This window comes from Diceros bicornis, chromosome 5, assembly GCF_020826845.1.
Source record: "Diceros bicornis minor isolate mBicDic1 chromosome 5, mDicBic1.mat.cur, whole genome shotgun sequence".
NCBI classification, from domain to species: domain Eukaryota; kingdom Metazoa; phylum Chordata; class Mammalia; order Perissodactyla; family Rhinocerotidae; genus Diceros; species Diceros bicornis.
In genome coordinates, this window is record NC_080744.1 from 67,905,241 (window position 1) to 67,932,977 (window position 27,737).

Genomic DNA, 27,737 nt, shown 5'->3' on the forward strand with positions numbered 1-27,737 from the left:
AGGGCCCCACCTCAGCTCTCATCGATGGAGACTGGCAGCTGATGGAGCAGCCTCTATGGAACACAAGGGGATCCAGAGGCCTGTGGATGCTGGAGAAGGAAGAAGGCAGGGAAGCATACCCAACGTGCTTTCTCTCGCTTTCCCTTTGCCAATGCCTGTCCTCCATTTGGAGTGCTGTCCTGGCACTCTAAGTTCCTGGTCATCCTTCAAGATTCACCTTGAATGACTCCTTCTCTGAGAGGGCTTCCCTGCCTCTAGTTGTTGCTTATTTTCCGCTGCTTCCTCATGGACCTTATTCTCTAATTTTCTGTGTCCCTGCTTGTCTCAAGAGCGGGGAAGAGTCCGATTTATCTCTGTATCCTGTGCACTTAAAACATAGAAGAGGCTCAGTAAATATTCAGTATTAAGTGCCGCAGTGATGAGCACTGTGTCTGTGTGGGATAGGGGTGGGCAGTGAGGAGGTCCGACAATTAGACCAGGCCCAAGCCAGAGCACAACAAAGACCAAGAACAGGACGCCAGGGTTTGCGTCAGGATTCCTCCGAGTGGACTACAATGACCAGGAGGAAGAGAAGTGGACTACAACTCCCAGAAGGCTGCACGAGCACGTACGCTGCCGGGGGCTCTTGTATCGTTGCCTGAGTGAATCAGCGGGAGGAGTGGCCGAGGTATCGCGATATTTGGGAGCCGCCCCGAGGCGCGCCTGGCGCGGGTGAGGAGTGGAGGGTTGCTGCCGAGTCTGGGTCTTCCCGGCGGGAGGGAGGTCGGAGAGTCTTCGTTCTAGACTTTGGCTCCGCGCGGCTGTGTGGGCGTGTATGTGATGTCACTTTTCGTGTGCATGTGTGTGTGTGAAACCTCACTTTGCTATCTGTGCCCATGAAGCTCTCCTCGCGACTGTGGGTCGGCAGCTATGTGTGTGATCTGCTCGAAACCGTGTGTGTGTTGTAGGGGCTGTAGAGCCTGTGGGACCTCGCTTTCCTACCTGTACGCGTGTCGCCAGAGCATTAGGGAGCCCTGCCCCGCTCGAGCCTGAAGCGGGGAATTTGTATCTGCGCGCTCCCATCCCGGCTTTGTGCTGCTCTGCGATTGTCCAGTGCCTTTGAATCTAGTGTAAAAGGTGGCCCCATCAGTTCCCCACACCTACTGCTTGCCTGTAAAAAAAATTATGAGCCTACTTCGACAAAGGAATAGGGGCTGCCCAAAGTACAAACTATGTTTGAAAATAGGTAAAATAGAAAAACGAAAGCCCTGGAATGCTGCAATTATCCCCTAGAACCACCTCAAAGTGTTGAATGGCATTTAAAAATTAGGCCAGATTTTGTCAGAGAAAAACTTTGTGCTGTCCTTTGAAGTATTGGAGGCCTATGCCAGATGACGGGCAAGAGAGATTCCCATTCCTGGGGAAGTGGTGGGTGTGTTGGGAGCAGGGGTTTTCCACATCTCTCCCAGTGGCTGAGGTGTCAGTACTCCGTTGCTCCCTCGCTAGTAGCCCGTGTGTGTGAACATATATATATATCCTGATACGTGGCCATGAGGAGGGCTGCCTAACGGCATTACAGGAGCAGCAGAGTCAAGCATGCTTGCCTCTCGTTTGAGAGACGAGCAATCTTAGGAGAATGCCAAGGCCTGGAGCTCTCCTGAAGAGGTCCTTGCCTTTCTTTTGGGGAAGGGGTTTAAAGTGCCCCTGTGGCCATGGGACTCCTTTTAATGACTTTGGATTGGGGGGCAGGGTGACACTTTAGGGAGCTACAAGCGGTTCATTATTACTGGGACAGAGAGTAGGCGGTGTTGAGTGGTGGGAGGTGAGGCCAGAGCAGAAGTCTGGGGCCGGTAGTGAGGGGCTTTGTCATTAGGCTAAAGGATTCAAGCTCTTAATGGATCCTGGATCCCTCCCCATCCCCCTACCCCCCGCCCCACACCCACACCCCGGAGTTTGATTCTATCTTGTCCTAGGCCCCAGCCCCTCCTTCCTGCGTTGGGCTGGGCTCATACCCTGTCTGGTCCTTTTTTAGCTCTAGTTCTGTCCTGGCTCCACAAGTGCCCATATTGTGACTGGCAGGTATTCCTGAAACTTTTACTTAACTCTGCCCTAATTAAACTCTTTAGAGAAGGAAATTTACACATCACAAGCCTGCCACAAGCTGGGGCTCTTTATCTGGCCCTGTCTTTTTTTTCTTTTTTAATTAATTTATTTTTCCCCCCAAAGCCCCAGTAGGTAGTTGTATGTCATAGCTGCACATCCTTCTAGTTGCTGTATGTGGGACGTGGCCTCAGCATGGCCGGAGAAGCGGTGCGTCGGTGCGTGCCCAGGATCCGAACCTGGGCCGCCAGCAGCAGAGCGCGTGCACTTAACCACTAAGCCACGGGGCTGGCCTGGCCCTGTCTTTCTAAAGGAGAGAGAAGCTGCCATTTTTCTGGCTGTGGCTTACCTGCATGGCTGGTGCCCTGGGAGCTTGAGGCTCAGTAATCACAGCCCTATGACCTCTCTGCCTGCCAACTCTTTCTGCTACTTAAAAGTTCCTATGAGTCCAGCAGAGCCCAGGGAAATAAATGAGGTGCTGTCTACAGCTACCTTGGCTGTGCAAATAGATGGTTCTAACAGGAACTGGATAGAGTAACAGACTTCCTAGTTTGGGATTTGATCTTTTTTGAGAGTAAACAGAGAACTCCTACGGGCTGTCACTCTCCATGGAACTGTCAGATTGAACCAATTTGACCTTGCTTTCAAATGTTCATTAAATTATCCACTTTCTATTCCTCAAGTGCATATGTCTCCCCACCCCACCCCCACCCCTTCTAGAAAGGTAAATAGGCTTTGGTCCTTAGCAGTGCATGCTCAGTAGGCTGAATCTTGGGCTGTACCATCTACTGTAGGGAAGTAGTTGAAGTTACCAACATGGATTCCTGCCCCAAGTTTAACTGCTTTCAGTAACCTATTCCTTAGAATGAGATCAGCTTCATGTGGCGGAGGTTCAGGGGCTGCGGAGGTGAAATTCAGCTTCTGGTTTTGCAGGAATCTCCCTATCCTAGCACCAGTTGGCTAGGGTGGGACGGGGTCAAGGTTTGAGATCTGGCAGGTAGGTTTCCCTGGAGAGTCAATGTGCCTCTTGGGGCTGGCCTGGTGGCATAGTGGTTAAGTTTGCGTGTTCCACTTCAGCAGCCCAGGGTTTGCAGGTTCGAATCCTGGGTGTGGACCAACACACCACTCATCAAGACATGCTGTGGCGGTGTCCCACATACAAAATGGAGGAAGATGGGCACAGATGTTAGCTCAGAGCCAATCTTCCTCAGCAAAAAAAAAAAAAAAGGTTGGCAATAGATGTTAGCTCAGGACCAATCTTCCTCACCAAAAAAAAAAAAAAAAGGAAGGGCCCTCCATCACCAGTGTGGGTGCTGATCAGCATGCTGATTAGTTCCCAGAAGAACCTGGCGATAGGCTCTCTAGACCTTGCCGGTTGGTAACGGGGCTCCTCAAGCCCTGGAGTAGACTCAGTTCTGCTCTGGGCAAGCACGGCCTTGGCTGAGGCCCTGACGTAGACCAGAGACTGAGATTGCTGGCAAATGGAACTTTGGAGGTGTCTTGCTCTAGGGAACTGGCCTGTGCTTAACCCTTGCTGAGAAGGGTGTGGGCCTCTGGGACTCCCTTCCAGGTAGGAGTGGGATAATGGACCCAAACATGATCCTCCTCAGCTCATGTGGGTATGTGCCTGAGTCTTGAAGGAAATACTGGGCAAAGAGGCCCTAGGGAGCCAAGGGGCCTGTGGAGTGAAAAGGAGGCCCCTGTGGGTGCAGCCACAGAGGTAGCCATTGGGCAACTCACAGGCACTTCCTCCTTGGGGGCTGCCTTGGTGTCCCCTCCCTCTGCTGATTCTGCCCATTGTGAGTGCATCTTCCAGAACTCGCTCTTACTGCTATCTTTCATGTGTTGACTCAGAAGGTTTCTGCTGGAAGGAGCTTCAGAGATCACCTGGTCTTACCTCTGCATTTTTCAGATGAAGAGACAGGTCCAGGGAGGAAAGTACCCTGGGCCAAGGTCACACACCAGGTCAGGAGCACAAACATGGACAGGGCCCAGGGCCTCTGATTCACAGGCCAGGCTTCTGTCCTCTGCCCCACCCTACTTTATTTATTTTTTTGTGAGGAAGATCAGCCCTGAGCTAACATCCAATGCCAAGCCTCCTCTTTTTTTTTTTTTTTTTTTTTGCTGAGGAAGATTGGCCCTGGGCTAACATCCATCCCCATCTTCCTCTACCTTATATGGGACGCCGCCACAGCATGGCATGGCAAGTGGTGTGTCGGTGGGCACCCGGTATCCAAACCTGTGAACCCAGGGCCACCCAAGCAGAGCACAGGCACTTAACCGCTGCGCCACTGCCGGCCCCACCCCACCCTACTTTAGAGAGTACAATTTGTTCTTCATTCGGCAGGTGTTCAGGACCCAGAAGGTGCCTGGCAGTTGGCGATTAGACTTGGTCACACATTCAGGGAGCTTGGTGGTGGTGGGGAAGTGGAGAGGGAGAGGCAAGGAAACTGACAAACAAATCAAATCAGTGATCACAAAAAAGGTACATCCCAGAGAAGGACCCAGCTCAAATGATTTCAGGTGTGACTCCTGTTTTCTCAACTCGTCTACAGATTCCCTGAAGGCAGTGGCTGTCTTCCACAATTCCTTTGTCCCGTGCTAGATGTAATTGGTCCTCAGAGATGGTTGCTGATGGAATGAGTATGTTTTCTGGCCCAGCCTGCAGAGTATATATATATATGTATATATATATATATTTTTTTTGAGGAAGATCAGCCCTGAGCTAACATCCGTGCTAATCCTCCTCTTTTTTTTTTTTTTTTTGCTGAGGAAGACCGGCTCTGAGCTAACATCTGTTGCCAATCCTCCTCCTTTTTTTTTTTTCCCCAAAGCCCCAGTAGATAGTTGTATGTCATAGTTGCATGTCCTTCTAGTTGCTGTATGTGGGATGTGGCCTCAGCAGGGCCAGAGAAGCGGTGCGTTGATGCGCGCCCAGGATCCGAACCCAGGCCGCCAGTAGCAGAGCGTGCGCACTTAACCGCTAAGCCACGGGGCCGGCCCAGAGTATATATTTTGATGTATCCATTAGCCATATTATCATGGGCACTCACTTCTAGCAACATGTGAGGGCCAGAGGAAGAAACCAAGCAGCAGCGAGGCCGGCCTGGTGGCGCAGTGGTTAAGTGCACGTGCTCTCCTTCAGCGGCCTGGGGCTTGCAGGTTCAGATCCCAGGTGTGCACTGACACACGCCATGCTGTGGCGGCATCCCATATAAAGTGGAGGAAGGTGGGCACGGATGTTAGCCCAGGGCCAGTCTTCCTCAGCAAAAAGAGGAGGATTGGCATCGGATGTTGGCTCAGGGCTGATCTTCCTCACACACACACACAAAAGAAACCAAGCAGCTGGTTTCATGGGATGGCCTATAGCCCCTTTATGCTCGTCTCCTCCTGGGCTTGGATTAGTAGGGTGGTACCCACTCAGATCCACAGGGACAGAGACAGAGAGGCAAATCTCTTAGCTCTCTGGAGCTCCCAAGCCCCCTTGTTGCCTAGGGTTCCACCTCACAGGCATCCCTGGAACCTGTTCTGTCCTACCAGTGCCTTCAGTCAGCCAGCGCAGCCCACAGCAGTAGCTCCTTCCCCTGCCCTCTCCAATCTCTCCACCACCAGGGCCCCCTCCACACTGTCTCCAGCACCAGCACCATCTTTCTAAAATGAAAACTCACCTGGCCCTCACTGCCCTTGACACTCCGCCCTTGACCTGATTTTGCAGCCTTATCCTCCTGCTCCTCCATCACACTTGGCCATCACTACTAAGCTATTCCCAGTTCCCCAAACTTGCCACCCTCTTTCAGGCCTTGTCACTTTTGCCAGATTGCTCCTTCTTGCAGTTATTTCCTTTTCTCTAGAAAACTTACTCATCCTTCAGGACTCAACTGGAATATCATTTTTTTGGTCCCTGACTTCCTCAGACAGTTACTCCTGGGCAGCCACAGCCCCTGGTATAGACCTTCCTCACAGCGCTGGCCACATTACATTGTAACTGACCCGTGTGTGACAGGGTGTCTGATCCAACTGTCTGCTCCCAGAGTGGGGGCTTCTGACCCCTTAGGAACCCCAGCATCTCGCCCAGGGTCTAACACAGGGTTCTCAATACATTTTGGTCAAATGTATGAATGAAGCAGGTACACCTTGTTCTGCTTTTAGATCCTAAATCCTGACAGAGCCTTATGGAGCCCAGTCCTGGCAGGCCAGGACTCGAAGCCACCAGACCCCACATGGAACCAAGGGCCTCATGTCCAGCTGCTGCACCCTTGCTGGAGAGACAGTTCCATGTTCTCGTGGGTGTCACTGGGAGCGTTGCAGCTCTGAAGTTGCCTCTTCTGGTGTCAAGGCTTTTGGACATTCCTGGTGTGAGTATCCTCACTAGACAAGCGTGGCAGCCTCTGACATTAGAGAGCTGCTGCTCCTGGGGCCATTTTTGAGTGGTGCACGAGGTTTCCTTTTTCTTAATCATGGTGTTTGTGGAAGTCTTCTGTGTGCGTTGGTATGTGGGGGACACAGGAGACAGAGTCCAGTGTGACAGTATAACCAGGAGCTAGATTAGATGGTGTGGACAGAGCGTGAGGGGAGACTAGAGAAGGAACGCTCTGGTAAATGGAGCGTTCGGGCTCCCATATGTTGACCCTGAGATTCCCTAGGTCCTGGTGTGGGAGGAGGGCTGTCTGGAGAAATGCAGCAAGTTCTCGGTGTCCCCTTGCTGCCTTGGGCGCCCCACCCCTGCTTTCACTCCATCGTGAACACTGTGGCTCTATTCTCCCTCCTCGTTAGACTTCGTGGCTGTCCTGTCGGTCCAAATGCACTGGAAGCTCGGGGACTCCCTGTTGCCCACAGCTCTGGTTTCACACTTTGCTCTTCAGGTGTTCAGAGATGCCCAGGGGCCACCACAGTGTGTTGGGGGTGGTGGGCTTAGCTGCCTGCCCTGCGCCAGACCACCTCAACTTTGATCAGTTATATATATTGGGGTTCTGGGGCAGATTCTTTTGCAGGAAAAGTTCAAGGCTTTAAACAATGTGAAAGCCAGCAGGTGATAACCCCACTCCTTCATCTGGTATCCAGGGCCCTTCCTTGGTCCATCGATCTCCCACTGCCCCACACTCCACCCTGATGGCCTCTGCTTTGGCCGGGCCCCTGCCAGGCTGCACTGTCCTGCCTGCTCCTCTTGGCCTTTCCAAATTCTGCATGAACACTTCACGCAAAAGCCTGCTTGACCTGCCTCAGCCCATGCAGTCTTGCTGCCTTCATTTTAAAACTCGCTTGTTGTGCTAAAGAAAAACCAGAGCTGGGCAGTAAAGTGGTGAAAACAAGCCGGCCCCGTGGCGGAGCGGTTAAGTGCGTGCGCTCCGCTTTGGTGGTACGGGGTTTGCAGGTTTGGATCCTGGGCGCGCATGGGCACACAGCTTGTCAAGCTGTGCTGTGGTGGCGTCCCATATAAAGTAGAGGAAGATGGGTACAGATGTTAGCTCAGGGCCGATCTTCCTCAGCAAAAAAGAGGAAGGTTGGCATCGGATGTTCTCTCCGGGCTGATCTTCCTCAAAAAAAAAAAAAAAAAAAAGGTAAAAACAGATTTTATTCAGAAAAACTATTGCAATAGGGGAAAAGAGACCTCAGTATAGATAGAAGTAGGCTTAATTCTGACTACAACAAGGAAAAGTGGGGATTTATAGCCAAGGAGCAGACATGGGTCAGCGGATGAAAAATTCCTGAGGGAACATCAGGGGTCAGGGGAATTCTGGCTGAACGTCCTGGCAAGATTCTTGCTGAAGGTGATCAGACACCATCTGGGGGATGCTGGGGGCTGAGGACCCTGTTGAGATATCCAGGCTGATCAGACATCGAGGGTGGGGATTCTGGTTAAATCAACTTAGCAGGAATCTTGCTCTTGAGGACAAGGCCCAAGGAGGGGCCTTGATGAAAAAGTGCCTCAGAGGGGCCTGACTGGAGTTTGGGCAAGGAGAGAATCTTGACCAAGATATAGAACCATAGGTTGCCTTCGACACTGCTCATGTTGTCTGACGCTAGTTTTGTGGGGTGTTGTTAAGCCCCTGGGGCTCGGGCTGTGCTTTTTCCTTTCTTGTTTCTGCACAGCACCTAACAGGGTGGCACAGGTGGATGTTCCTAGCATGTCCAGCAGGGGGCAGTGCTCACTTGCAGATGACCATGTCGAGACTGCAGGCAGGGGCGGGGGAAATCTTTCATTTTTTTACTTTCCACAGACTTCTACCCAGAAAGTCACCCCCTCACTCACCCCCCCCCCCCCGCCCCGTCCCCCAGGTTAGGACTAGCAGTGAAGCAGGCAGCCAGGATGCCAGCCAGGCCAGCAGGGGGAAGGGAGGAGAATCTCCTGGCTGCTCTGAGGCTGGGCACTGGTGCTGCTGGGGCAGTACTGCCTGGGGCCTGCCATCCCTCATGTGCCCAGAACCGTTGGTAGGAGCTGGCCAGCTAGAGCCGTGAGAGCGGGAGGCCTGGAAGGGGTTGTAGCATGGACAGCCTCTGCCACTGCCCCCTGGGGAGGGAGGGAGCCAGGCAGTTCCCTTTTCCCATAGCCCCGGAGCAAGTGAATTTCCGGAATGGGGGTGGTGGGGGCGGGGAGTCCTATCCCAGGAAACAGATGGGCAGCCTCAGAACGGAGGGAAATGGCAACTCTACCGCTTCCTGCCATCCCACGCAGCCAGCATTATAGGGATGTGAGGAAAGGGTTGCCTGAAGCGGGGAGGCTCTCTGGCCCACCCCAGGCCTTTTAGCCTGCCCGTTGCAGGGACAGGCTGTATCTGGAACAGGACTTGTCTCTCTCTCTCTGGCTGGATTTGAAGCCTGAAGTCAGGCAGCCAAAGGCCACTGACCTGAGAGGGAGGACTCCCTGACTTAGCCTCTTGCAGCCTGCCTTTCTCGTTTTAAAATGAGGTTGATTACTGCCACCCATCCCCTCAGGCTCTTATCAAGGCTGGGGGAGGGAGACACAGATGAAACGGTTTGTCATCTTGTACCAACAACTAGGTGTGCCTCCTGGCACACGGAAGCACTTAACAGTATTTGTTTCCTGTCCTTCACCCGCTCCCCTTGTTGTCATGTCCTTTGGGCCAGCCACGTGATGTGAGGTGTTGAGTTGGCGAGACAGCTCATGTGGCAAAAGCCATGGAGTCACAGTCCATCTGCTTATGTGGAGGGGCCCGCTTCCTTCTCACCTCTTGGCCCTCTCATCCTGCAGGGAGATGGCTCACCAAAGAGCCTGGGTTTGCTCGGCGGGGTCCTTGTGAGGTTTGGTAACCAAGATGGATCCCTGGCTTGCCTTGTGTTGGCCCCGAGGCAGTGGCCTTTCCCCTAGCCCTTCCCCACATTCCCTGATGGTACTGCTCTCCCCATTGCCCCCTCTCTGGGTCACCCTCAGGAGCAATGTCTGTCCTCTGGAGCAGTCATTCTTAGCTCTTTGCCTGCTAAGTCATGGGTTCATACGAGCTCCCTTAGGCATACCGAGGTTTTGACTAGCAAACGAGCAGCAGGGGTATGGGCTGCAGGGGCCCGGGTGATTCTACAGACCAGAACTACTCCGGATTCACCAGTGTGTCCAGGCATCCCAGGGGAGCCACCGACCTGGAGCCAGACCAGGGGACCGTGACGGGGTGGTGGAGAGGGGTAGATTTGGCTTCATGCTTCACATAGCAGTCGGGGAGAGTGGCCACCAACAAAGAAGGCTTGGAGCCTTTACGTGAGGTAGGAGGAGTTGGACCGTGGGCGCCAGCCTTACCTCAAGAGAGGCTGCTGAGCATAGAGGATTTCTCACACTGGGACTCTGGGCAAGTCAGTTCTTCTTTATGGCCTCAGTTTTCTTATCCCAGCAATGAAGTGGGGGGCGGGTACTCAAATGATCCATCCTCTGAGGCCTCTTCTGGCACTGGTGGTAGAAGATCCTAGATGTGAAGGCAAAAAGGACTAGGACCTGAACGCAGCCTAAGAGAAGGTGCTGGGGTTCAGGAGCTTCAGGGTGTTTTGCAGTTCTGTGACTGTCTTGTAATTGGGCAGCAGTTATGACTGAGCTGTCAGCTCCATTTCTGCCCTTTGGTTGGCATCCTTCTTACTTGGGAGGAGAAGACAGACCCCTCTCTAGCTCCTGCCACAACAGGCGACAGCAGGGCTGAGAGCCAGAAGGGGATTTCCAAAGGTGGAGAAAATCTCTCGCTCAGGGGGTTGCCAGGCCCTGGGCTTAGAGAAGTAAATTTCTAGAATGCCTGTCAGGACATTCAGGGCTGCCATGGGTGAGGGAAAGAGGGCCCCGCTCATACGCAGTAGGAAATAAATTCTGTTTTTCTGGAGGACCATTTGGGAATATCTAGAGAAATCAAAAATGTTCACAGCCCTTGATTCACCCGTAGGATTGAACCCTGTAGGGTACAGAAGTCACTGTATGTACCAGGATGTTTATTATGGCATTGTTGATCATTTCAAAACAAAACTGGAAACAAACAAATGTCCAACAATAGAGAGCTGTGGTGCAGTTATGGTACAGCCTCTCAATGGATTGCAAGGAAGCGGTTCAGAAGAATGGATGGATCTCTGTGTGCTGATGTGGGACAATCATCAAGATATAAGTGAAGGGGCCGGCCCGGTGGTGCAAGCGGTTAAGAGCGCGCACTCCGCTGCGGTGGCCTGGGTTCGCCGGTTCAGATCCCGGGCGCGCACCGATGCACCGCTTGTCAGGCCATGCTGTGGCGGCATCTCATATAAAGTGGAGGAAGATGGGCAAGGTTGTTAGCCCAGGGCCAGTCTTTCTTAGCAAAAAGAGGAGGATTGGCAGATGTTAGCTCAGGGCCGATCTTCCTCACACACAGACAAAAAATAGATATAAGTGAAATGGGCAAGGTGCAGGAGTCAGCAAACCGTGGCCCACAGGCCAAGCCTAGTCTTGTTGCCTGTGTTTGTATGGCCTGCAAGCTAAGGATGGTTTTTACATTTTTAAGTGGTTAAAAAGAATCAAAAGAAGAATATTTTGTGACACATAAAATTACACGAAATTCAAATTTCAGTGTCCATAATGTTTTTTTGGAACACAGCCACACTCATCATTTAAGTACTGCCCATGGCTGCAATCTGGCTACTACAGAGTTGAGTAATTGTGACAAAGCCTAAAATAGCATCTGGCCCTTTATAGAAAAAGTTCGCCAACCGCTGGTATAGAGTATGATTCCTTTTGTATGTTCACATCTCTGAGTTACTGCCTGCACTTCTTCCTGGAGGTGGTTACCCTTGTGGAGAGATGGGGGCAGGAAGGGAGCCTTGCATTTTTCATTTCGTGTCATTCTGTTCAATTTTAATTTTCTAACCCCTGCGTCTGTTTATTTTATTTTTAAAGTCAGTGGGGCTTTCAGTGGGGATATTATGGAACATTCTGTGTAACTTTATGCTTTTTTTTTTTTAATGCTCGTGGAGGAAAGAGCAGGAGAAACAAGGCCTGGTTTGAGGTTTCCCTTTCTTTCCGGGCAGGGGCCGCCTGCCTGCTCTGTGGTCCTGCTATGGAAACTGGTCTGTTCAACTGTAGTGCTCTGAGGCGTTTATCTGGGCCTGTGCTGGCGTGGCTGGCCCCTTCCTTTCCTGGCCTGCTCCTCCGGGGAGTGAGCTTTGCAGGCCGCTGGTCAGAGGCAGCCAGCCCTGGACTGAGGGATCCTGCACCCCAGGGTCCTTCCCTGATATCCCAGAACAGTGTCCCCATGGAGGGCCTCTGCAGGCCACCTCTCTAGCTCCATCCTGAGAATTTTCTCTGGTTGGGGAAGGGCACAGAGGGATTGGCAGCTTGGTCCTGCTTGAATGGCAGGAAGGGCTGATGTGATCAGAATACCAGCTCCCCCAGGAGGCCCATTTGGAGGCAGATGAGAGAAAGGCTTTCCCTGCAGAGCCTGGTGGGAAAGGGCAAGGGTCACGAGAGGGCTGAGATGGCACATCCTATTCAGAGAGAGCTGGACGTACCCCTGGAGGCCATATGGTCTAAATGGCTCAGGGCTCAAAAGGGAAAACCAAGGCCAGAGAGGAAGAGGGATTTATCCAAGATCCCCCAGCCAGTGAGCTGACAGAACTGGGGCTTGAGGCCGGGTTTCCTTACTCCCATCAGCAGGTGAACTTGAGCTCAGATCTGGAGCATGGGCATTCTCTGCTTAAGCTAACGATGGCTGTGAGGATGAGAATCCCCAGGAAACTGTGGACTCTTACCTCGTCTGCCTTGCTTTATGGTCGGGGGTCATATATACCCCACCTGCTTGTTAGACTGACCCTTACTGAGGGCAAAGTTCATGTCTTACCAGCTCTGGCCCCCATGCCTAGAATCAGCTTAGTAAATGTTTGCAGAGTCGAGACATCATTATGAGGCATTGGGACACCCACTCAGCCAATCCTCAGGGATTCGTTAATGAGACCACCTCCTCCACAGCTCCCTGCCCCATGTGCCAACTGCCCTGGGCACTGAGTCCTTTTTCCTGGAGTATACCTGCCACCCCCATGCTCAGGTTTGTGTCACCTTCTTGGCTGGCGCCCAGGCCGTGGGGACTGGCAGTGTCAACACCGGCCAACCCAACGTCAGGGGCCTCTGCTGCGTGTGCCAGCCCAGAGGCCTGAGCCACTAAATCTCTGGGTTCCTTGCCATGTGACAGGTTAAGTCATGGCTGGTGCTTCCTCTTTAGAATCCTCAACAGTCCCCCGTGGAGCTGTCATCACACACCCTACTAGCCACCCTTCCAGCCACTCAGCTGGGGCTTTCAGCTGGGGCTTTTCTTTACTTGCGTATACCAGAGCTGTGCTATCTAATACAGTAGCCACTAGCCACGTTCAAATTTAAATTTAAATTATTAAAATTAAACCGAAAATTCAGTTCCTCAAGCCACACCCCAAGTGCTCAATAGCTATGTGTGGCTAGTGGCTCCAACACTGGACAGCGCAGGTGTGACATGTTTCTATCATTGCAGAGAGTTCTGTTGGATAGTTCTTTTTTTCCCCCCCCCCCGAAGCCCTAGTAGATAGTTTTATGTCACAGTTGCACATCCTTCTAGTTGCTGCATGTGGGACGCGGCCTCAGCATGGCCGGAGAAGCGGTGCATCAGTGCGCGCCTGGGATCCGAACCTGGGCTGCCAGTAGCAGAGCGCGTGCACTTAACTGCTAAGCCACGGGGCCAGCCCCCTTATCCTCATTTTAAAGATGGGAAGCTGGGGTTTGGAGAGGAGAGGTAACTTGCCCAAGGTCGCAGAGCTAGCAGTGCAAACGCAGGTGGCCACTCTGGAGCTGGCTTCTCCCTGCTCTGTGCTGCCTCCCTCTTGGCTGAAGGCGGCAGGGACAGGCACTGTGGTGTGAACAGCGTCTGTGTGTCCCTGTGCCAGAGATGGGATTGGAGGTGGAAATTCAGGCCATGGGATGTGTCTCATCCTGTGGCTATGAAAGTGCTTCTCCACAGGTCCCTTTGATAATCTGCCCCAGAAGCAGCCTGGCCAGACTAGGGGCCTAAAAGTAAAAGTAGAGGTATCACCCCAAATTCTGTTTCCGTTTCTCCTCCCTGACTCTCCAGGAGCTCCAGATGGGATTGCTGATGTATCTTCAGAGGAAAGGAAACCAGACTTGCCAACTGGTTTCAGAAAGGAATCTCTATAAATGCCAGGCAAAATGCAGGCAGCTTATATAACAGGGTCTGGCCAAGCCTTGGTCACATGACATAAAGAGGTTCAGGTTAAAAGTATTAGATATAAAAACTTTGCCAGGGCTCTCGCCAGGGGCCCAAGCACAGAGCTGCCTTTCAGGAACTCTGTAGTGTGTGGGAGATTGTTTATGCCCAGCCCTGCTTCTACCAGGACCCAGGAGGGTGTGAGAGAAAGTCAAGGAGGGCTCCCGCCCTCAGGAGTTTTCTGCCCTGCCAGGGCTCCTTGGCATTTGCTGGGGCAAAGGTCAGGGTGAATGAGTGAATAGTCTGAGTTATTTAGTATCTCAGAAAGTAGCACAACATGCTATATATATATATATAGCACATATATATATTTTTATGTATGCAAACCCAGGGCCCGGCCCTTGGCTCCCAGGACCTTTTGGCAGAGTGAATGAAAATAAAAGAAGAAAGCCTGTAGGGCTGATGAATCAGATCAAGTGACATCCCTCTAAAACCAGAAAAACTGGCCTGGGCCTGCCAGGCAGCACTGGGGTCAGGGTCACTGCCAAGGAGAGGTGGCTGCTTCAGCAGGGTCAGGGGAGGGGCATTGGGTAGGATGGCTCATCACATACTCTTCACATTACTCTTGAGGTAAAGACATTGATCCCAGGAAGCACCCTAACAACGACTAGGTAACCTGGGACGGCAGCCAGAGAGGGATGGCTCAGAGACTGGGGAAGGAGCTTCGAGGGAAGATCTCAGGCTGGTGCCCAGGGTGGGAGGCCTACCTGGACCCCTGGTGGGAACTCCCCAGGGGTCAGGGGAGGCAGTATGAAGGCTCTGAGACCATGAAGGGGATGTAGAGGGAAAGAAAAGGTAGAGCTGGAAGGGAGGAGGGATCCCCTGAACAGGGCCTTTACCAAACTGGCAATGTTTCTGAAGGCTGGCCCTAGGCACAGGCCTCACTTTGAGAACTGGCAGGTGGTTTAGGAGTTGGGGAGAGTAGGGGAACTAGATCTTCAGGAAGCAGGTTTCTAAATTTCAGAATAGAGAGAGGATGAACTGGGATGTTCTTAAGTGGTTGGGAAGCTCTTAGAGATGAAAGAAAGCTGTCCCTATGAGGAACAGAAGGCAGTGACCAGAAACTGATATGGCTACCTGGGAAGCCCTCTGTTGAGGGAGATTGGAGAGCAGTTAAATGGAAAGGAGGACATGTAACCAAAGAGGAAGGTAGAATGTGGTCAGAAGCCACCAGGGTGAGCTGAAGCTTGCAGTGAAACTCAGGACGACCGAGGGGGCTGTTAACATACTTTGGAAAAAGAACAATGAAACCACGCCTGGTCCTGGAGGCCAATGGTGTAACATTAGGAGGGGACAGAAAGAAATGGGAGGGACTCTTGAGTCCCATTTTGTTTCCATTTTTTCTTTTGAGCTTGAAAAAGTAGGACAAAGGGTGGTAGAAGGGACTTGAACCCAAGTTGGGTGATTCATCTCCTGACCTGGGCAAGTTCTGTCCTGGGGTGCTGAGGTTGTGGTTGGTGACCTACAGGATGTGTGGGGAACAGCAGAGGGGCTGGGGGCTGGAGACGACTAATGTCCATTTATCAAAAAGGCAAGGGAGGTGGGCTCCACAAATTACTATAGACGAGGCTTATGAGCATTTAGACAATGTTTGTCACTGGGGCTTGACTGGGCTTGCTGGGAACAAGGCATACCAATTTTAGTTTAGTTTTTTGGATATTAGACAAAGTATTTTTGGATTTAGGTGAGGCCTTTGATGGAATCTTAGGACATCCCCCGGACCACCTGGTGATGTTGTCAACATGTTTATAACCAGTGAAATATCCTCCTTGGAGAGGGTTCGTTCCTGATTCTTCCCGCCTGCCCTGCCCAACCTGTGGACCCCATGGACAGGCTCTGTTCTTGACCTTGTTCTGTTCATGGTTTGTATTCGTGTCTCAGGCTGCTGGTTGAGAACAGGCCAGGAGGAACAGGCTTGAGATGTCAGGAGCTCTCCGGAGACTGAGCAAACAGGGGCCAACTCTTGGAAAGGTGTAATTTACCAGGGAAATGTGAGGGACTGCATTTGGGACCAGAAAGTAACTGTGTGGGTACAGTTGAGGCTTGTGGCTTAGTAGCAACATGGGTGAGAAGAACTCTTTTGAGTTTTTGCTGATTGCAAACCCCATATCCATCAGCAGGAGAATGTGGCTTCCAGAAGAGCTGATGTGGGCTCAGGCTCCGTTGACAGACACTCAGTGGGCCAGGGACGTGATGCTCCAGGTTCTCTGAGCCTAACAGTGCGACACCTTCTTAGACCCCTACAGGCAGAAGAGCTGGCTCCCACCTCTGAGGTCTTCAGTTCTGGGAAATTTCATTTCATTTCTTTCATAATTTTCTCCTCTCTATTTTTCTGTCCTCTCTTTCTGGAACTCATTATTAGTCAGATTTATTTCTCCAGGGCTGGGTTCTGTCGGGGGACTGCAGCCCTGTTCATTTGCCGTCTTCTTCAGAACTGGACAAGGCTTGTTCAGGGCTGTCCTAGAGGGGACTCCACTGGTTTAAATGACCTTTAATAAGGTCCCTGAGTGGCTGGCCCGGTGGTGTAGCGGTTAAGTGTGCTCACTCCGCTTCGGCGGTCCGGGGTTCGCAGGTTTGGATCCTGGGCACAGACTGATGCACCGCTTGTCAAGCCATGCTGTGGCGGCGTCCCATATAAAGTAGAGGAAGATGGGTACAGATGTCAGCCCAGGGCCAATCTTCCTCAGCAAAAAGAGGAGAATTGGCAACAAATGTTAGCTCAGGGCTAATCTTCCTCATATACACACAAAAAAGGTCCCTGAGATTTTATGCAACTTCTGAGGATGGTAGACTTTAAGAGGGAGTGAGAGGGAGGATGGACAGGTTCAGGAGCTCTCCAGTAGAGCTGGGAATGCCAGACCATCTGCAGTTCTTCCGTAGTCTGCCTCTCTGAGATTTCAACTCCTTGGTCCCAGCTTCTCTCTTTTTTTTCTTTCTTTCTTTTTTTGAGGAAGGTTGGCCCTGAGCTAACATCTGTTGCCAATCTTCCTCTTTTTTTTTCTTTTTTCTCCCCAAAGCCTCAGTACATAGTTCTATATCCTAGTTGTAGGTCCTACTAGTTCTCCGTGGGATGCCACCTCAGCATGGCTTGACGAGCAGTGAGTAGGTCCATGCCTAGGACCCGAACCGGTGAACCCTGGGCTGCTGAAGAGGAGTGCACGAACTTAACCGCTAAGGCACCAGGCCGGGCCCCCTAGCTTCACTCCTAGGTACTGTGCAGAAGAACACTGTCCTACAACAGGCAGGAAACAAATGAGGAGAGGGGGGCCTCGGTGAGATGATAGGGAGGGGTAGGGACTAGGTTGAATTGTCATGGGCATGGCCTATCGAAGGGCATCCAAAGAGGCAGCCATTACTCAATGGCACCAAATCATTATCAAGTAGTAATGTGGGCCCAGCAGTGCCAGAGCTTTCAGTTTTTCAAGAGAAGCCAGGAAATTGGATTTTCTATGTGAAATCTCCTGATTTGTATGTATTGGCATACATACAAATAAACAAAAACGTTTATAACCCCATGCAGGGGAAATAGTGTGTCTGCAGGCTGGATCTGGCCCAGACACGGCCACCCATGACCCTTGCTCTGGTTAGTCGATGATTCTGTGCTTGTCACTTTGGACTCTTCTCCCTGCTGGATAAATGTCCCCCAAAGATGTGATTTCCTAGACCCTTCCCCTCCCAGCCACCTCTTGTGGGCCCCTCGACTCTGCCAGCTTGCTAGTCTGACGTCTCATTTTACACATGATGACAACCCTTCTAGAGCCATTCACACTACTGGGTGCTGTTTCTCACAGCCATTTGTTCTGCTAAGCACCTTAACCATCCCCTTGTTTGCATTATTAATTTATCTAGAAAATGAGTAGTGTGAAGGTAAACTTCATTCTTGCCCCATGAGTGTGGGGCACACAGGTTTAGTTTTCCTGGAGCTTGTCTGCAGCTGGAGCCCACGAGGCCTTGTTCCTAGAAGTACACGAAGGGACTCTGCCTGCTTTCTTGTTGGGGCCTGGGTGCAGACACCGTGTGCAGGGCTCCAGCTCCCCAGAGCCTTGGCCTGCAGAGGGCAGGGCTGCAGTGTGGCCCAGAGCTCGGGACCTCTCACCCTCCTCAGGGTGGCCCCTCCTGCCTCCCATGGCCTCTGTGGCCCTCTTGCCTTGGGTTCCCTTCCCGTCACCGCGCCTGCATCTGCCTCTCATCTCACTCTGCCTGAGCGGCGGGAGCCTGCAGCTTTATATGCACTGGGCAGTTGGTGACTCATTCCTCAGCAGCCCCCAGAAGGGAAGTGAAACGGCTGCACCTGGTGGGGCCTGACCTTTGGGTGACAGCGGAAGTAGCTATGCAGACATGGGGCTCCCTGCTGCGAAGGGAGAGCCACAGCCAGGCTATGAAGAAAGCCCTTGCCTGGCCTGGCCCCGTGTGGCCTCCAGGCCAGTGGCTCTGGTAACAGTTTTTCTTTCCCTCCCTCCCCCCACCTCCACTTTTTCTTGGTGACAGCTGGAAGTAGCAGTGGTCACAACTGAGAGAGCCAAACATTTCTACAGTCCCCAGGATGTTCCTGTCACCCTCTACAGCGATGCTGATGAATGGGAGGTTAGTGTTGGGGACCCTCAGGGCTGAGTGCCATGGCGTTTCTGCCAACAGGACAGGACTGTCCTCCCTGCAGCCTCTAGTCCTGGTGGCGGGAGCAGACAGGCCAGGCTCAAGTCAGTGGTCAGGGCCCGCTGGGCAGAGGCGATGAGGAAAACATCTGTCTAGCTTCTGGCCTGCAGGAGGCCTGCAGCTCCTCCCACCCCAGGCAAAGCTCAGCTTTGGCCCCGTGCCTGAGGGTGAGTGTCCTTGTACTTATCTGGGCTGATGAAACCACAGAGGAGCTCTGTTCCCACCACCCTTGTCCACGTGGCTCCCAGTGTCAGGGCTGTTGAGAGTGCCTCACTTCCCACGGCCGCTGGGCTCTGCTTCTGCTCTCCCACAGAGGGGCGGGCGTGGGCCGATTCACCAGACGTCAAGTGTGGGCCTCACAGGGGTGCCCTGCCAGGCATTTTTAAACATTCTCAGCCTAGAACATTTCTGACTGGCCTGTCTTCCTCACCCCACCCCCTCCGTTTCTCACCGCCCCAGAGCCCTTCCACTGGCTTGGACAACCCAAGCATCCGCCTCAAGCAGACAGGCCAGGAGTTCCCTGCCAGATGTCAGTTCTCTTGAAAACCAAACCATAAAGGGAATAGCTTGGAGAGACAAGGGGCGTTTGTTTCCTCAGGCCTGGTTTCTCTCAGGCTGTTGGCTCCATAGCCCATGCTCACTAGCTTAGCTGTGAGAGGGAACTGCGAGTGGACTTGGACAGGGGTCGCTCAGGAGGTCTCCCTCCGGTTCCTGACTTAGTGTACCTGGCCTGCCTTAGCCCTCCCCGTCCGCCTTCCTCCCTCCACACTGAGTGAGTGGCTGGCCCGGTGACCCCCTTTCCTTCCCTCTGCCAGATGTGGAAGCGCCGGTCCGATCCAGTTCTCCACATTGACCTCCGGAGGTGGGCAGACCTCATGCTGGTGGCTCCTCTTGATGCGAATACTCTGGGGAAGGTGGCTAGTGGCATCTGTGACAACTTGCTTGTGAGTGACTCTCTGTGCCCTCCTCCCTCCCTGGGCCTCACTCGCAGTTTGCTGAACTGCAGACTGCTTTTGTACAAAGTTCTCGCCTTGGAATCCTGTTATGGTGGGGCTAGTTTGCTCAGAATACAGTCCCCCTGGACCGCCCCCTACCCCCGGACTTGTTCTCACCTATGCTCTGCCAAGTGGGCAGAAGACCTGGTCCTGATGAGTTGGCTTGACTTGTGGATGCTCTCTGAGGGTGTCTGCCTCTCACCTGCCCCTCAAGCTCAGCTCCTCCTCCTTTGTCCTTCATTCATGGGCTGCCCTTGACGTGCTCCTCCATTGGTCTCCCTACCCAGCCCCATTGCCTGCCCCAGTCAGCTCTACCCTCTCACGGGGATCTGCATATCCACATGGGTAATCTGATAAGAGGGTTGACTTCCTCCTGGATCTCTCAGGCTCACTTATCTCTCCTGTGGCGTTAGCCACAAGGCTGAGATGCGGTTTTCCTGTATATTATGGAAAGCTTAGAGAGAAAGAGAGGAAAAGGACAGAGTGAGAGGTGCGAGCTGGTGGGTAGTGGAAGAGAGGAATGGAAGTCCAGCTGTACAAAGTGGGGATTGTCTTAGGCCTAAGGGACGTCCCGGGAGCTATTATCCTTAAAGAGCCTTTGTTTATATGCTCATCCTGGGAAGGTTTGAGCAGGATCTTTCTCCTCCCTCCCCCTCCCTGTCACCCCCTTTCCCTCATTCATTGAGCTTTTATCTGCCATGAACCAGGCCCCAGGCAGAGGGACACACAGGAAACAGGGACCTCACAGTCTGGAAGGAGAGGGTTTTTGGTCACCCATGCAGGTGAGAAGGGAATGTGCTCTGGTGTGTGGTACAGTCTTAAATGACCCCATTTGACAATGGAGTCACCACCTTGCACAGAGCTGGGCATACAGGAGGTGTTCAATAAATACTTATTATATGTATGCAGTAATTAGTAATTTGACTTTGGCAAACAGCCAGGAGTTTTTCAGAGTTTAATATGGTCAAGTAGGGCCGGCCCCGTGGCTTAGCGGTTAAGTGCGTGCGCTCTGCTGCTGGCGGCCCGGGTTCGGATCCCGGGTGCGAACCCACGCACCGCTTCTCCGGCCATGCTGAGGCCACGTCCCACATACAGCAACTAGAAGGATGTGCAGCTATGACATACAACAATCTACTGGGGCTTTGGGGGGAAAATAAATAAATAAAATCTTTAAAAAAAAAAAAATATGGTCAAGTAGTGAATAACGAAGCGGAGTCAAGATTTTTTGGGGTCAGATAGGAGGTTAGTCTCCTCGTATGCTTGTTGATGGGCGCTTAAGGCACTTCTTGAAGAATCTGCTAGTGATTTAAGCATCATTTTAATAAGAGCACAGGTGACCAGAAGAAGAGCAACACCCAGACTATGTGGCCAGGAGCAGGGTAGGGGTGCAGAGAAGGGCGAGGCTTGGAGCAGTGTTACCAAGAAGGCTTCCCAGTGGGTCTGGTGCCAGGCTGATGGGGCAGCTGGCACAGCTGAGGCTCCTGACCGCCGTTGTCTAAGAGGGTCAGAGTTGTGTGTGACGGCACCATCTCACCAAACCTCCAGGCTTCCCACTGGCTGGTCAGCAGCCAGCTGATGTGACGAAGCACGCTGACCTCTAGGAGGTAAGCCTTGGCCTGGACTGGCTCTCTGAGGCTTCCTTCCTTCTTCCCGAAAGCTCTGCTTCCCTTTTTTCTTCAAAGCTGCCATCCTTCCCTGAAATCTTTGGGGTTCCCACCTCCTGAGTTGGCTGAGCAGTAGAATATGTTCCTAAGATGAGCCCCCAGGCCATTTGCCTCAAAGGGTTTCACTTGAAGGCACAAATATTTTGCAAATCTTATAAAGTTTAATCTGTCATCATGTTTGGTCTGTGGTTCTGTCCTCTCTCAAAAGATGTTCTCTCCTTATATCCCTGAAAAGAAGCTCACCCTGCTACCTTCCTCCTTCAGATCTTTTCCCTTTCCCGTGCCAAGAACTTGGGGTGCGGTTAGAGCAGCGTGCTAGGTGTGAACCTGTTCACCCAGCCTCCGGGCCCTTGGCCTCGGCGATGTGCATCTCCTTCTGTCCTCTGGCCCACTCAGGCGCTGCCCCTTCTTTCTGCTAAATAGCCAAGCAGATCCAATCCAGAAAGAGGAGGTGACTTCCCTGGGTCACCAGTCCAGTTGGGAGCTGGTCTCCTTAGCGGGATCCAGGCCTTCTCTCCACCCAAGCAGATTCCCAGGGGCAGACCCTGAGGTGCTGAACTCCACACTGGCCAAACAGAAGTGACTCTGGGAACTGGTTCCTCCTCTCATCCCTCCTGCTGCTGGAAGGTTCGGAGGAGCCGTGGTTTGTCTAGGAAGTGCTGAGCTGAGCTGGGAAGAGCTCGAGAGGCGTGGGACACGGAGGTGTTGGGTTTCTGCTCTGGTCGGCGTGCTTTGCTTTGAGGACAGCTAGAAACCCCAGCCCAGCTCCCACTCACCCCACACGTAGTCCAGGGGCTCTTCTAGGTATGCTCATGACTTCTGCAGAAGCAGCAGGTGGCACAGGGCCAAGAGGAAGCGTGACTGAAACTGGCCACTCATAGCCTGGTTGCCGAATTGGGAGGACTTGTGGGAAATAAACGCTGGTGTCTGAAACTGCACAAGCAGCTGGATCCTGAGGCTGTGTGCTGTCCCGCTTCCTTCCTGTCCCTAGGAGAGGGCAGGGGCACCGAGAGGGGAGGCATTGGCCCTAGCCTGTTTGTGGCATTGTTCTCTGGACTCCTCGCTCATTTCCCAGAGGGGCTCCACGTCAGGGAAGGGGCGTGCCAGCCACTGTCTCCCCAAGAGGCCCACGGCCCGGGAGGAGGTGCTGGAGCAGTCAGAGCACGGGGGAGCACACTCCTGTGGGCCCCAGAGCTTACTTCTCCCCCAGGCAGCCCCCGGTCCAGGGAGCCTGTGCCTGTGATCATAACAGGGGCTACTGTTTACTTTGTGCCAGGCCCTGTGAGAGGAGCTTTAAGCATTTTTACCCTCTATCCTCACAACCACCCAGGGGTGGGGGGACTTTTGCAGAGAAAAAGCTGAGACTCCAGACATTAAATAACTTGTCCAAGTTCTCATTGCTAGAAATAGTAGATAGCACAGCTGAGATTTAAACCCAGGTCTATGTGATTTCACAGCCCACAGCACTAAGGACTCTGTGAGCAGGTCGGTCCCTTTCACAGCTGCTCTGGTCTGTGACTTGGTGGATCGCCTGGCAATCGGGAGGCTGCGTGGCGCGGTGGAGGATCACATGGGTGGCGTGCAAAGCCTCAAGCCCTGGATCATTGTCTCCGTGTGACCTTGGATAACCGCTCGCCTCTGGGGAGTGCAGCTTCCCCATCTGTGAAACGGGACAGCACCTTATTTACAGGGTTGCAGTGAGGGTTCATGGGATAATATACGCAAGAGGGTTTTTGTCATATGTAAGATGTTATTTTCATTGCCGAGCTTTAGTTGGCCTCAAAGTAGAGCCAGTGTCAGGATAGATGGGCCCCACCTGATGAGCAGTCTGGTCCTTAGCTTTGTGGGGATCTGCAAAGCCTGCCTTCTGCTCTCCACGGTTGCTTCTTTCTGCGAGGTGTGGCCTGCTATGGAGAAGCCTTATGCTTGGGCACAGGGAGACCTTTCTGCACAGGAGGGAAGGTCTGTTTGGAGGTGGCTGGGCCATTGTGTGCATTGGTGGAGCGTCTCCTGTTTATAGGGCCCCATGCCAGAGCCTTGGGGAGGTGGAGAGGGGCGAGGAGACACATCCCTACCCCCTAAGGGACGTGAGACAGCTCCCTGCAGATAGTAGTCATCCCAAGCCCATGACTGGCTATGGCCCGGAGGACAGTGCGTAGGATTTGGAAGGGCTGGGGAGGGGTGGCAGGCAGAGCAGCAGGCACGCCCACCCTCTCACCCCCTACCCTGGGACCTTCTTCACAGACCTGTGTCATCCGGGCCTGGGACCGCAGCAAGCCTCTGCTCTTCTGCCCGGCGATGAACACCGCCATGTGGGAGCACCCCATCACCGCGCAACAGGTGGGCCAGCTCAAGGCCTTCGGCTATGTCGAGATTCCCTGTGTGGCCAAGAAGCTGGTGTGTGGAGACCAAGGTGGGCATCTATCTGGTCAGGCTCACAGCCCATCCTCACAGCCCGGGGCTGCGGAAGGGCTCAGCTTTGGGGTCAGATCTGGGTTCAGATCCCAGCGTGTTGTGACCTCGGGCAAAACCATTTACCTCTGAGCTCAGCTTTCTCATCTGGGAAATGGAAGTCATAATTCCTTCCTCTCAGAGTTGTTAGGATTAAATGAGATAGTGTGTGTAAAGTGCCTGGTATCGTCCCTGGCATGCAGCCCATACACAGTTCATGATGGCTACTGTAACTATTCCTGAAGCCTGTCCTGGGGGTGTCTTGGAAGGGAAGTGATGGGTCTAGCTCAGGCTGAGACCATCCTGGCCTTCTTAGGCATTGGGCTCTGGGTGGAGCATGTGCACTGGGGAAGTATTGAGCAGGGTCGGGGAGGGATGGTCCCCTGCCTCAGTCTGCAGAGCCACAGCAGAACTTTGCTCCTAGGTCTGGGGGCCATGGCTGAGGTGGGCACCATTGTGGACAAAGTGAAAGAAGTCCTCTCCCTGCATGGTGGCTTCCAGCAGAGTTGAACCCAGGATTTCTGTTGTGTGTGTCCCTCTGCACTCAGCGTGTTTTCAGGCCAAGTTGGTGAAGAAGATGGACATTTGCAAAATATGATGAAGACTCCTGCATTTACTGAGTAGGGGTCCGGCCTGGGCCTGCTCTAGGGCCTCCCAGGGGCCTGACTGGCCCCAGGTTAAACTAGACCAAAGGCCCAGGTCTCAATTTCTTTCCTATTAGGAGACACTCGCTTTCTGGAGCCCCTCCCCACCTTGTCCTGGATAGGTACAGCAACCAAGAGGAGCAAGCTGCTGTACTGTCACTGTGCTCTGGGAGAGGGACTGAGGAGTTCCTGAGAAACCTTGATTCTACATTGTGCCCAGGAGCCGCTTTTAGAAACAGCCAAAGCTGGAGATGCCCAGCGTGGTGGGCACCTGGCCAGGCCTTTGGAACTTCAGCTCCCTGGTGAGGTGCCCAGGTGCCACACAGAGCCAGGGAGGCCTGTGAGTTGGAAAGTCCCTGAGATTTCCCCACAGACCAGGCCATGAGATCGGGGGTACTGGAGAATAAAGTGACCATGTAGGAGACTCTGTCCTTCCTTTATAACCCATCTGTGGCCTCAGAGATCAGAGGCATTGCTAGGTGTGGCTGGGGAAGGGTCTGGGCTGATGACTGACCGGCACTCCTTAGTCTTCATGTCATATGGTGGTTAAGGGCAAAGGACTCTGAAGCCAGACAGCCCCTAGTTCAGATCCCAGCTCTGACACATACTAGCAGTGGGACCTTGGCTCAGGGCTCAGCCTTTCAGACCCTTACTTCCTCATATGTATTATCATCCTACTCTCCTAGAGTGTTGAAAGGATTAAATGAGATAATATGTGCAAAATACCCCAGTGAGTGCCTCGTGTGTAGTAAATGTCAAATAAACAGAAGTTAAAGCTAGATATGTATACATACCAGTGAGCTTTCCCAACATTTACTGAAATAGGCTGTCTCATTTTGGGAAAAATAAAATCCTGACCCTAGCTGATGTGGCCTTTTTCAGGTGACAGGCACACGGCCAGGAGGGTTGGAACCTGCCCTGGAACTCAGGCCCTTTGCTTCCTGATGTTGTCCTCATCAGGTTTGCTGTGCCTGAGAAGGGGCCTGGTTGTCTGTCTCCTCCCCGCCCCCCACACGAACGGGGAAGTAGATTCCAGAGAGACAGGGCTCTGCCCTAGAAACCTTCCACTGCCCTGCCTTTGACCCACTTGCTGTTTGATGGCTGCAGTGGGGAGGGACTTGTTGGCCTGTTTGGAGCTGAGGTTGGGGCGGGCTTCCTGCCCTCCTGCCTTCCAGGCCAGGGGTGAGCGGGCACCCCATGCATGCCCTCGGACCACTGAGGGTAGAGGTGCCTTCCAGGGGCACCAGGAAGCCTCTGGCTGGAACCTAGGCCTCCAGCAGCCTCCAAGAGCCTTTATCTCTACAGCACTTGACTTGATCAAGTGATCTTTTGCGATAAAATGGCCTTAGGGCACTAAAGAAAATATAAATAAAATAGCATCAAGAACCAACCTCTTTGACTGGTTTAGGGGTTGGGGCTTGGGGAGGGCCTGGTAACTGAAATCCAGAGACAATCCCCAAGTTCCATTTAAATGGTTTCCAACTTCCCTCCTCCTGTCCACGTCACCCTTCCTTCCCCTCAGCAACCTGCTGGTGAATGGTGAGGCTTTCCAGTTTTAACAGAAACTGCTACCATTTGCTGAGTGCTTATCTTGTGCAAGGCTCTATGCTAGGCACTTGAGGGAAGACAGTTGCTCAGGAGACTTGCTACAAAACACCTGATTTAAAAGGCTACGGGAGGGGCCGGCCCAGTGGCCCAAGCGGTTAAGTGCACAAGCTCCGCTTCAGCAGCCCAGGGTTCGCTGGCCCAGGTCCCAGGCGCGCACCGACGCACCGCTTGTCAGGCCATGCTGTGGTGGCGTCCCATATAAAGTGGAGGAAGATGGGCACGGATGTTAGCCCAGGGCCAGTCTTCCTCAGCGAAAAAAAGAGGAAGATTGGCAGATGTTAGCACAGGGCTGATCTCCTCACACACACACAAAATTAAAAAAAGAAACGCCATGGGAGCAGAGAAGTTCACAGGCCTCTGAAAATGGCTGTAGCTACTCAGAGCAGGACTGAGCCTTGAGCCTTGTTGACTGGAAGGAAAGAGATGTCGCCAAGGACGAGGGTCAGCTGGAGGCCCTATCCTTGGGGGTCCACCACTCTATCACTCCAGTCCTGCATCCCTGTTGCCCATTTTGAATGGGGGTCTGGATGAATTGTCTGGGGCTGAAGAGCCCAGTTGTTCCCTGAGCCAGGCTGGAGCTAAGAGGAGAGGGCAGTTAGTGTCCGAGCTGTATTTACCTGGCTCTATCTGCCAGAGAGGTGCTGAGATGAGAGTGATACCCACGGCCTTCCCCACCAGGAGTCAGAGCTCTTAAAATTGTCATCATCTTGGGTAGAAATGTTTCTCAGAGAATATGCTAGCTTCCCTGATGATTTTTATAGAATTCTGGAAGTTTGACAGAATAGAACATTTGGGTCTGAAATTCACACTCTTATTTGGCAGCCTGGAGCCTCTCTAGGCTGTTGTGGCTCCTGCTGGGCAAGAGGCAAAAGCCTTGGAGCCAGGGCCCAGCCTCCTCACTGGGCTGTCTCCAGCTCTTCCTCCACGCCGCTCATGTGTCCTTCTGCTGCCTCCTCACTGCCTCAGGGTAAGGCCCTGACTCCTGGGCGGTACAGAGTTGGCATCCATTGTCTGGTTCCTGCCTATCTTTGTAGCTCCACCCCTAACCACACATCAACCCTGCAGGGCTCCCTATCCTCTTACCATTCTGGACAACCTTGACTGAGCCCTGTTGCTTCTTGCTTCTTGCCTTTGCATGTGCTGCCACTTTTACTGGAAGGCCATTCTTCACCTGGCTGACTCCTACTCATGCCTCCAATGTACTTGGGGCCACCTCCTTTGGAAAGCCTTCCCTGGCCAACCTAGGCTGAATTAGGTGTTCCTTGCCCAGGTTCCCATTGTGCCCCCTTTTATTTATTATAACATGGAGTTGCAACCATCAGTTTTCTTTGTGTCCCCCTAAAATTGGGATCTCCTGGAGGGCAGGAGTTATCCTGTTCCTCACAAAACCTGGCAGTCATTCCAAGCTTCTTGTGCTGATAAAATTTTAAAAAGGTGTTTATAGCGGGGCAGTCTTGCTCCTTTCTGAGCAAGATACACAACCTAGGAGCCATAAAAGCAAAGAGTGATTAATTTGACTACAGAAAAATAAGCAATTCCACCTGGCAATAGCCCAAAGGCAAGGCCAAAAGACAAACAACAAATGGGAAATTATCTGCAGCTCTACAACAAAGGGCTAATTCCCCTCATATATAAAGAGCTCCTATACAATGATAGAAAAAGACCAAGAAGACAAAAAAAGCCGAGGATAAAACCAGTCCACATAAACACACACATAAATGTACGTGAAACAAAAAGCTACTCGACCACATTCATGAGGAGAGCGGTGCAAATCAAACTACACTGAAAGTTTTCACCTATGAGGTTGGCGAGGTGTGAGGAACTGCAGCCTCATACATTGCTGGTGGGAGTGTAAATGGATGTAACCTCTTTGGAGAACAATCTAGGTATATCTATCAAAATTACATATGCTGGGCCGGCCCTGTGGCTTAGCGGTTGGGTGCGCGC

At 52.6% G+C, this 27,737-nt stretch overlaps 1 protein-coding gene across 3 annotated transcripts; it reads left to right on the forward strand.

Annotated features, from left to right (window-relative positions):
• The first annotated feature begins 93 nt into the window (after positions 1-93).
• Positions 94-24,604, forward strand: PPCDC (phosphopantothenoylcysteine decarboxylase). Of its 3 annotated transcripts, none has more exons than XM_058542097.1 (6): positions 94-711; positions 6,229-6,434; positions 18,264-18,359; positions 19,244-19,372; positions 23,332-23,500; positions 24,260-24,604. In XM_058542097.1, exons 2-6 carry the CDS (start codon positions 6,252-6,254, stop codon positions 24,373-24,375), a joined length of 693 nt encoding a protein of 230 aa, XP_058398080.1. In that variant the 5' UTR covers positions 94-711; positions 6,229-6,251; the 3' UTR covers positions 24,376-24,604. The 3 variants fall into 3 exon arrangements, with proteins under 3 accessions (XP_058398080.1, XP_058398083.1, XP_058398082.1); XM_058542100.1 differs by having other exon boundaries at positions 99-711; positions 23,963-24,343; XM_058542099.1 differs by lacking the exon at positions 94-711 and adding an exon at positions 4,201-4,722.
• Positions 24,605-27,737: the final 3,133 nt, after the last annotated feature.

Coding starts and splice junctions, on each gene's coding strand:
- PPCDC (XM_058542097.1), top strand. CDS start 6,252: ATGGAGCCCAGTCCTGGCAGGCCAGGACTCGAAGCCACCAGACCCCAC. Junction 6,435..18,263: donor GGCTTTTGGACATTCCTGGT/GTGAGTATCCTC, acceptor TCTTGGTGACAG/CTGGAAGTAGCAGTGGTCAC. Junction 18,360..19,243: donor GCGATGCTGATGAATGGGAG/GTTAGTGTTGGG, acceptor TCCCTCTGCCAG/ATGTGGAAGCGCCGGTCCGA.